Source organism: Rhinopithecus bieti, unplaced genomic scaffold (assembly GCF_001698545.2).
Source record: "Rhinopithecus bieti isolate Rb0 unplaced genomic scaffold, ASM169854v2 scaffold_13747, whole genome shotgun sequence".
In the NCBI taxonomy this organism is placed as follows: Eukaryota; Metazoa; Chordata; class Mammalia; order Primates; family Cercopithecidae; genus Rhinopithecus; species Rhinopithecus bieti.
In genome coordinates this window covers 364,212-375,099 of record NW_016807729.1, presented here as the reverse complement: position 1 = coordinate 375,099, position 10,888 = coordinate 364,212, and the positions used below count along the sequence as shown (strand labels likewise).

Sequence of the window (10,888 nt, the reverse complement as noted above, 5' to 3'; positions counted from 1 at the left end):
AAAAAAAAAAAAAAAAAAAAAAAAAAAAAAAAAAAAAAAAATCCAGAGTCTCATAATGTGTGTTATTTAAAATGTCCAGGATACAATCCAAAATTACTTAGTATAAACAAAAACACACACAAAAAAACAAAAAAACCGGAAAATTTCAACTAACATAGAAAAAGTCAGTCAGTATTGATATGACATAGATGCTAGAATTTTCTGACAAAAACTTGAAAGTAACCATTATAAAAATGCTCCAGGTCAGGCGCGGTGGCTCACGCCTGTAATCCCAGCACTCTGGGAGGCTGAGGCGGGCAGATCACGAGGTCAGGAGATCGAGACCATCCTGGCTAACACGGTGAAACCCTGTCTCTACCAAAAATAAAAAATTAACCAGGTGTGGCGTCTCTACTAAAAATAAAGAAAATTAGCCGGGTGTGGTGGCGGGCGCCTGTAGTCCCAGCTACTCGGGAGGCTGAGGCAGGAGAATGGCGTGAACCTGGGAGGCAGAGGTTGCAGTGAGCCAAGATTGCACTACTGCACTCCAGCCTGGGCGACAGAGCGAGACTCTGTCTCAAAAAAAAAAAAAAAAAAAAAGCTCCAAATAAGGATCAACACTTATGAAATGAAAGATAGGTCTCAAGCAAAGAAATTGAAGATATAAAGTATCAAAAAGAAATTTTATAATGGAAAAATAACCAAAATAAAATACTCAGTGGATAGTCTCAATAGCAGAGTGAAGATGTCAGAGGAAAAAAATCAGTGAACTTGAAGATAGGTTGATACTGGCCGTGCACAGTGGTGTCACTCCTGTAATCCCAGCACTTTGGGAGGCCGAGGCAGGTGGATTACTTGAAGCCAGAAGTTGGAGACCAGCCTGGCCAACATGGTGAGAACCCTGTCTTACTAAAAATACAGAAAATCAGCTGGGTGTGGTGGTGCGCCTATAGTCCCAGTGACTCGGGAGGCTGAGGTGGAAGGATCGCTTGAACAAGGAGCTTGAGATGGAGCTTGCAGTGAGCTGAGATCATGCCACTGCACTCCAGCCTGGGCAACAAAACAACATTGTGTCTCAAAAAAAAAAAAAAAAAAAGAGGTTGTTACTAATTACGCAATTCAATCAACTGCTCATTCTGAAAAGCAGAAAAAACAAAACCTTAAAATGTAAGTAGAATTTCAGGAATCTGTGGGACCACACCAAAAGGTCTAACATTCCTGTGATTAACATCACAAAAGAAAATGTGTGGTACAGATAAATATTTGAAGACATGATGGCTGAACACACCCCAAATTTGATCAAAGACATAAACCTACAGATTTGAGATGCTTGGTGAATATCAAACAGAATAAACCCTGAGAAATCCACACCCAGACATATCATAATTACAATACAGAAGAAAAATTATTGAAAGCAGCTACAGAAACATAATGCATTATTTGAGGGATCTGAATAATTGCAGATATCTTATCAAATCATGAATGACAGAAGGAAGTAGACATTTGAAAGTGCTGTAAGAACTAAAACCCAGAATTTTGTATCAAGTGATAATATATATATTTTTTGAGATGGAGTCTTGCTCTATCACCCAGGCTGGAGTGCAGCGGTGCGATCTTGTCTCCCTGCAACCTCTGACTCCTGGGTTCAAGCAATTCTCCTGCCTCAGCTTCCCAAGTAGCTGGGATTACAGGTGTACGCCACCAGCCCAGCTAATTTTTGTATTTTAGTAGAGACGGGGTTTCAACATGTTGGCCAGGCTGGTCTCAAACTCCTGACCTCAGGTGATCCACCCGCCTTGGCCTCCCGAAGTGCTGGGATTACAGGCATAAGCCACTGTGCTCAGCCTCAAGTGATAATATTCTAAGGAAGGCAAAATAAAGACATTCTCATATGGAGAGAAATTAAGACACTCTGTTATCAAGACACTTGCTCTAAAGTATCTGCTTAAGGAAGTTGTTCAGATGGAAGATATATGATATAGAAGGAATCTTGAAACAGCAGGAAAGCAGGAAGAGCAAGGAAAACACTAAATATCCAGGTAAACATAAATGACTATTCTTCTCATCTTTTTTTTTATTATTATTTTTTAGAGACAGGGTCTCATTCTGTTGCTCAGGCTGCAGTGTAGCAGTATGATTATAGCTCACGGTAGCCTCAAACTCCTGGGCTCAAGTGATCCTCCTGTCTGGAGCAGCTGGGACCACAGGCACGTGCCACCATCCACCATGCACAGCTATTTTTTTTTTTTTTTTGGTAGAGACATGGTCTATGATTTGTTACTCACGCTGGTCTTGAACTCCTGGCTTCAAGCAATCCTCTTGCGTCAGCCTCCCAAAGTGCTGGGATTGCAGGCATGAGCCACTGCATTCAGCCTCTCACCTTGAGTTATTTAAAGAACTTGATGGTTGAAAGCAAAATTGTTACATTGTTGGATGAGGCAGGTTGTGAGACAGGGTCACACTTTGTTGCCCAGGCTGGTGTGCCCAGGCTGGTGTGCTTATTAGCTCTTACTGCAGCCTCGACCTCCTGGACTTAAGGGATCCTCCCACTTACTGGTGCCCCTGCCCCAAGTAGCTGGGACTGTAGGCATGTACTACCACACACCAGCATGCGAGGTTAATTAAAAAAATTTTTTGTAGAGACAGGGTCTTACTATATTGCCCAGACTGATCTCAAACTCCTGTGTTCCAGTGATCTTCCTGCTGTGGCCTTCCAAAGCACTGGGATTACAGGTATGAGCCACCACATCTCGCTGGATGAGGTTTTATTTATTTATTTATTTGTTTGTTTGTTTATTTATTTATTTATTGAGGCAGAGTCTCCCTCTGTCGCCCAGGCTGGAGTGCAGTGGCGCCATCTCGGCTCACTTCAAGCTCTGCCTCCCGGGTTCATGCCATTCTCCTGCCTCAGTCTCACGAGTAGCTGGGACTACAGGCGCCCGCCACCACACCCGGCTAATTTTTTTTATTTTTAGTAGAGACGGGGTTTCACCCTGTTAGTCAGGATGGTCTCGATCTCCTAACCTCATGACCCACCTGCCTCCTCCCAAAGTGCTGGGATTACAGGGTGAACCACCGTGCTGGCTGGATGAGGTTTTAAGCGTATGTAGATGTAATGTATAAAATAACTACAAGCCAGGTGTAGGCTCACGCTTGTAATCCCAACATTTTGGGAGGCTAATGTGGGAGGATTACTTGAGCCCAAAAGTTCAAGACCAGCCTGGACAACATAGTGACTAGTCTTGATTACAAAATAATAATAAAATTAGCCAAAGGTGGTGGCATGTGCCTGTAATCCAGCCTACTTGGGAGGATGACACAGGAGAATCTTGAACCCGGGAGGCAGAGGTTGCAGTGAGCTGAAATCATGACCCTGCACTCCAGTGTGGGCAGCAGAGCAAGACCTTGTCTCAAAAAAAAAAAAAAAAAGAAGAAGAAGAAAAATAAAATAACTACAATATAAATAATAGAGAATAAAGGGACCTATATGGCATATGGTTCTACATTGAACTTGAAGTGGTAAAGTATAAATTCTAGGTAGATAGTGAAAACTTAGGCTGGGCGCGGTGGCTCACACCTGTAATCTCAACGCTTTGGGAGGCTGAGGTGGGTGGATTGCTTGAGGCAGGAGTTTGAGACCAGCCTGGCCAACATAGTGAAACCCTGTCTCTACTAAAAACACAAAAATTAGCCAGGTGTGGTGGAGGGCACCTGTAATCCCAGCTACTCAGGAGGCTGAGGCAGGAAAATCACTTGAACCTGGGAGACAGAGGTTGGAGTGAGATGAGGTTGCACCACTACACTCCAGCCTAGGCAACAGAGTGAAACTGCATCTCAAAAAAAAAAAGAAAAGGAAACAATATATATTTTGTAGTCACTAGAGCAATCACAAACAAAACTATATAAAGAGATAATAGTAAAAAACCACAGTAGAAAGAGATAGCACAGAAAATAGCAGAGTAGGAAGCATCAGGGGTCTACCCTTCCCTAAAATCAATCATTAAACTGGAACAAGACTATCAGAATAAACTATTTTGGAACTTTGGAACCTTACAGCAGCCAGGAGAGTGCTTCATGAAGGGAGAGGCTGCTAAAATTTGGTTCAGACAGCAGCGTGTGTGAGCCCACTACCATCTACCATTCCTCAGTCCTGTGGCAGTCAGGAAAACCACAGCTTGCCTTCCTGAAGCAGCTGTTTAGTGCCAAGGTGGGCAGTAAGAACTCTGCCCTCTAAAAATTTGAGGCTGTCCATCTTGGTTGGTGTTAGTGATTCCCTGAGGGAACAGCACAGATGCCTGTCTTTCTCTGACCTGCTCTGGCAGATTTAAAGAGACAGAGATCCATTTCTTCTTTTGACCTAGACATTTAAAGAAATATGTCAGGTCACTGGATTGGGTTACTTTTTGCCTTACTGTTGAGTTTTAAGGGTTCTTTATATATGGTAGATTAAAAAAACCTTTCGTAGCTATGTGATTTGTAAATATTTTCTCCCAGCCTGTAGCTTGTCTTTTCTCTTGACTATTATCTGTGGTAGAGGGAAAGTTCTTAGTTTTGATGAACTTTTTTCTTTTATGGGTCATGATTCTGGGGTCATTTCTAGGAACTCTTTACCTAACCCAGGCCCACAAAGATTTTCTCCTATGTTTTCTTCTAAAAGTATTATACCTTTAAGTTTTATCTATATATATGTGACTCAATTTGAGTTAATCTTTGTAAAGGTGTGAGGCTCAGTTTTTTTTTTTTTTTTTTGAGACAGAGTCTTGCTCTGTTGTCCCAGGCTGGAATGCAGTGGCACGATCTTGGCTCAATGCAAGCTCTGCCTCCTGGGTTCAAGTGATTCTCCTGCCTCAGGCTCCCGAGGACCTGGGATTACAGGCATGCACCAACCACACTTGGCTAATTTTTGTAGTTTTAGTAGAGACAGGGTTTCACCATGTTGACTAGGCTGGTCTCAAACCCCTAACCTCAGGTTATCCATCCGCCTCGGCCTCCCAAAGTGCTAGGATTATAGGTGTGAGCCACTGCACCTGGCCTGATGTTCATTTTTTTTGTATGGCTGACCAGTTTTTTCAATACCATTTGTTGGTGATCTGTCTGCTGCAACCTTGCAAAGTGTTGGGATTACAGGTGTGAGCCACTGCACCCATTCCAGCACTTTGGGAGGCTGAGGTGGGTGGATCACTTGAGCCCAGGAGTTTGAGACTAGCCTGGGCAACATGGCAAAACCCTATATCTACAAAATACAAAAAAAAAAAAAAAAAAAAAAAGCACCTGTGGTCCCATCTACCAGGAGGCTAAGATAGGTTGCTTGAGCCAGGAGACAGAGGTTGCATGAGACAACATCATGCCACTGCATTCCACCCTTGGTGAAATGTTTTGATCCTATCTCAAAATAAATAAAGTGCTGGGATTACAGACATGAGCCATCATGTCTGGCCCTCAAAGAATAATTAAGAATGATCAGGAGCCTGGGTGCAGTGGCTCATTGGGAGGCTGAGGCGGGTGGATCATAAGTTCAGGAGATTGAGACCATCCTGGCCAACATGGTGAAACCCCGTCTCTACTAAAAATACAAAAACTAGCTGGGTGTGATGGCACGTGCCTGTAATCCCAGCTACTCGGGAAGCTGAGGCATGAGAATCACTTGAACCCAGGAGGCAGAAGTTGCAGTGAGCTGAGATTACGCCACTGCACTCTAGCCTGATGATAGAGCAAGACTCTGTATTAAAAAAAAAAAGAGAGAGAGAGAGAGAGAGAATGACCAGGAGTTAATTAGACTTCAGAAAGGAGGAAGGGTTATAGAAGAAAGAGATGGAAGTAGGGCATTCCAGACAGACGGAATGGTATGAACAGAGGGCAAATTCCAACTTTAACCCATGGACAAAGGAATCACCAAAGGGTATTAAATCAGACAGTGTATGGTCAAAATTGTGGGTAGCTTCTCATTTAAGTACCAGAGGTATTTTCAAATGGGGATATAAACATTTGTTTGTACTTTGCATAGAAGGAGACAAAGCCAGGAGGCAGTAGGTGACAAGGAGTGAACTAAAATAAATCTTCAAAATGGACTAAAGGCCTGTTTTGTTTTGTTTGAGAAGGAGTGTCACTCTTTCACCCAGGGTGGAGTGCAATGGTGAGATCTTGGCTCACTGCAATCTCTGCCATCGGAGTTCAAAGGATTCTCCTGCCTCAGCCTCCCAAGTAGCTGGGATTACAGGTGTAACCATACCCAGCTAATTTTTGTATTTTTAGTAGAGACAGGGTTTTGCCATGTTGGCCAGGCTGATCCCAAACTCCTGACCTCAGGTGATCCACCCGCCTACACCTCCCAAAGTGGTAGGATTACAGGCATGAGTCACCGTGCCTGGCCTAAAGACCTTTTTGAGAATGATATATGAGTATGGTGTATGAGTGAGGGGGGATACAAGATTATGGGGATATGGCATCATGGAGACTGGAGTTCACACATGCAATTTTAGTGAGTTCATATACCCTTACAAGTTCATTCTTTTCCTTCTATAAATTAAACATTTTTTTTTTGTAGAGATGGGGTCTCACATTGTTGTCAGGCTGATCTTGAACTCCTAGGTTCAAGCAATCCTCCTGCCTCAACCTCCCAAAGCACTGGCATTATGGGTATGAGCCACTGCACCCGGCCCAAGCTCATTCTTTAACTCCAGACTAAAATGCTCTAAGTACTAATAAATAAAGGTCAATGATGTAGCAACTTTGTGAGAATTCTTTTAATATAGATGCCATACCTTACCTTCATTTGTGTTTCTAATGGTGTTTGTGCCAAGAAAGGAGGTTGTCCCACCAACATTTCAAAAAGAATAACACCAACACTCCACCAATCACACAACTGTGTGTATCCTAAAATAAGATACCAAAGTTAGTTATTTACAAGCACTTTAAAATGCTCAGAATACAATAAAAATTAACATTAAATCACCAATTTATATTGCAAAATTAATACTTTTATTATAAGCCTGAAAAATAAGGCGTATTCTAGTGTTGTTTTGGCTGGTCTAAAGGCCTACTGAGATTTTATATGAAAGAAGTGCTTTACCTGTTCGTAGCAATACTTCAGGTGCAATATAATTGGGAGTCCCAACCAAAGAATGTGCTAAACATCGCTGGTGCTGGCGTGCAGCTCTCCGCTCTAATGGCTTCAGTCTGTCTCCACATCGACAGCTTGAGGGATCCCCCCATTCATTACTGAAATCCATGCTATCTTGCCGTGGATGGTCACCTGCACAACAAAAGAATAAATAAATAAAATCAACAAGGACAACAGTAAACCTGAAGTCTATTTAATCTTCTGACATCATGGTTTACGGTTAACAACATTCTCCCTTGTGACAAAATAAGACACAATGTATGCCAAATCATGGATGGTGTTTATTACCAATTAGAGCCTGCTTTCTGAGATGTCAATAGGAATGATTTTACACTTGAAAAAAAAAAAGCCTAAGATTTAGCAATTTATTCAATGTTAAATAACAACAATATGAGTCATGGGGAGATTAAGAGTTTGTTATTTAGCCCACTCCCTGGTACTACTCTGGACAAACTTTCAAACAAATTAGATCAGTGTTTCATTCAATAAATGACAGTGATAAGACAAAGCTCTGGTTACATTCTAGTAGGAAAAGAAACAAAACAAACAATTACACATATAAGGAACAGTGACATACCCTACACAGAGAATCAACACAGGGTGATGTGACAAATGTGACTGGATAGCTACATAAGACTGAATGGCTAGGAAAGACCAATTGAGAAGGTGACATCAGCTAAATCATAAAAAAACAAGAAGGATTCACCCATTTAAAAATCAGGTTTAGGTATTCTACACAGAAATAACAGCAACAGAGAGAAGGACAGTGCAGCTGATACAGGGGAGAACTGTAGGAAATGGGGCAAGAACTGTAAAAAATGCAGCAGGAACAAATACACATGGGTTTTGCAAGCAATAGAAATGGTCTGCCTTTTACTTCAAGTAAAGGGAAAAGATATTGGAGAGTTTGAAGCAAGAAGATAACAATATCTGATTTATGCTTAAAAAAAAGAGTTCTTTATGAGCCATGTGAAGTTTGAAAGGTCTATTTGAAATCCATGTGAAGACAGACAGGAAGCAGTTGGATAGAGAAATTATGAATTTCAGAGAAAGGCCATTTCTGGAGACAGAGATTTGGAAGTCATTAACATATAGATGGCATGAAGTCACCTAGAATATAAGAAATTAATATTTATTATACTTATATAATATAATATTTATCTGGGATGTTTGATTAAAATATGATTTCCCTTTGGGAGGCCGAGGCGGGTGGATAACGAGGTCAAGAGATTGAGACTATCCTGGCCAACATGGTGAAACCCCATCTCTACTAAAAATACAAAAATTAGCTGGGTGTGGTGGCGTGTGTCTGTAATTCCAGCTACTCAGGAGGCTGAGGCAGGAGAATCGCTTGAACCCAGGAGATGGAGGTTGCAGTACGCCGAGATTGCGCCATGGCACTCCAGCCTGGCAACAGACCAAGACTCTGTCTCAAAACAAACAAACAAAAAAAACAACAAGAACAAAAAGATTTCTATGCCCCAGTGAAGACTTTTGATCAAAAGACGGGAATAAAGCCTAGGAATCATGTTTTTAAGAAGCTTTCCAGGTAATAATTCAGTCGAATCTGGGGAGACACTAAATTCCACTATGTCAAACATTAAAGTAGGTTCAATTGTCTCAGTTCTACCCCTTTTAATGTCAATCTACTTGTCTTCACAGAAGCACAGGAGGCCAATACTTACCCAGAGAATTGTTGTGAGCATATTAGAATATATTGTTAAGCACCTAGTACATAGTATTTAACAAATGTTAGATTGACTTACACTTCCATTAGCACTTGGAGGGATCTTGGTGAGGCAGTGTGGTGTAGTAGAAATAACATGAGCCCTGAAATCAGACAAACCTGCGTTCAAAGCCTAGCCCTTACACTTGATTTCTGTCTGACCTTGGGCAAGTTACTTCATCTAACTAGGCCTCAGTTTCTTCATCCTGCCTCACAGTGACATTGTGAGGATAAAATAGGATCAAGGATCATAAAGTGTTTAGGGTTATATAAGTTGTGTAATAGTCACGTTATGGAATCCTAAATAGCAGTGAAAACAAATGTTACATGTAATAACATGGAGGAACCTCAAACAAGTCAACACAAAGAATATATATAGATTAAATTTAAATAAAGGTTAAAGAGTAGGCAAAATGAAATAATATATTATTTAGAGATATATACATTTGTAATAAAAGTATCAATAAAAGTAAAGAACCTATTATAAAGTTCTGAAATAATAATTATCTCTGTGGAGGAGAAAAGGGGAAGTGATTGTTTAGGGGCTTCTAAAGTACTGATAGTCTAGTTCTTTAACTGAATGATGGATATGAGGATTCGTTAAAAAATTATTTTTAAAATGGTATTTGGCCAGGCGCAGGGGCTCACACCTGTAATCTCAGCACTTTGGGAGGCTGAGGCAGGTGGATCACCTGAGGTCAGGAGTTTGAGATCAGCCTGGCCAACATGGCGAAACCCCATCTCTATTAAAAATACAAAAATTAACCGGGCATGGTGGCGGGTGCTTGTAATCCCAGCTACTCGGGAGGCTGAGGCAGGAGAATCACTTGAACCCAGGACGGGAAGGTTGCAGTGAGCCGAGATCGCGCCACTGCACTCCAGCCTGTGTGACAGAGCAATACACCATCAAAAAAAAAAAAAAAAAAAGTTATTTGTCTGTCATATTTACAAATAAAATGTAAAAGGTGTGACTCAAAAAATGTTAATGATATTTAGAAAGAATCAAGTCTAGCACATTCTTTCATTTTATAAGTCTAAGTGCCTAAAGGATTCACCCAAGTTTATCCAACAGAATCAAGACCTGACCCACATCTTCTGGCTCTCATCCAGTGATGATATCATCTTATAATTACTACATCAATAAATTACATTAGTATGAACAAACTAAAATAAATTTGATGAGTTTACTTACCACTCTGATAGTACTTAGAATCGTGTGTCCATCTGAAGCCAGTGCAGAGGCCAAAGTCAGTCAATTTAATATGACCATCACGATCAATCAAAATATTATCAGGTTTAATATCTCTATGAATAAAACCCATTTTATGAACACTTTCAACTGCACAGGTTAGTTCTGCTATGTAGAATCGTGCCAGATTTTCTGGAAAGATGCCCATTCTAATTAATAGGCTCATCATATCACCCCCAGGAATGTAGTCCATTACAAAGTATAAATTGTCCTTATCTTGGAATGAATAATACAGACGAACTACCCATTCATTGTCAGCTTCAGCCAGGATATCTCTCTCAGCTTTAACATGAGCAACTTGATTTCGAAGAAGAACATCTTTCTTTCGAAGAGTTTTTGTTGCATACAAAGCCTTGGTATCTACTTTTCTTGCTAGGCAGACTTCACCAAATGCTCCTATTCCTAGTGTCTTTATCTTCACAAACATAGATTTGTCCATTTTAGCCCTTTTAAGACGGATGTAATTAGATTCTTTTTGGCAAAGCATCTTTCTCATTTGATCCTGGGCATCTTGAGATAATCCAACCTAGGCAAATAAACTAAATGTTAAATAAGAATTATCTTCTTCAATATTGAATATTAAGAAATAGCTTGGAAAAACTTCAGGCATATATTTAAAGGTTAAATACATAATTTTTAATAAAGCATGTTAGAAATCTAGAAAACATTTCAAAGGAAATTAATGATCAAAAGTGCAGCCTAAGGGGTAGTTAAAAGGATATTCAAAGTGAATACATATGCAAATTCAGCTGTGGAGCGCAAGAAGAGGGTACCAGATGAGTAAGCTTTCTACCCTTCTCTAATACACTCCAAA

At 40.6% G+C, this 10,888-nt stretch overlaps 1 protein-coding gene across 1 annotated transcript in view; it reads right to left on the bottom strand.

Moving 5' to 3' along the window:
* Positions 1–10,888, bottom strand: part of LATS1 (large tumor suppressor kinase 1) — a 58,514-nt gene that overhangs the window by 7,520 nt on the left and 40,106 nt on the right. The window contains exons 5-7 of the mRNA XM_017883657.1: positions 10,018–10,600; positions 7,049–7,231; positions 6,746–6,852 (exon numbers count right to left, since the gene is read on the bottom strand). Coding sequence (XP_017739146.1) covers positions 6,746–6,852; positions 7,049–7,231; positions 10,018–10,600 — 873 coding nt within the window. The remainder of the gene's footprint in view (positions 1–6,745; positions 6,853–7,048; positions 7,232–10,017; positions 10,601–10,888) is intronic.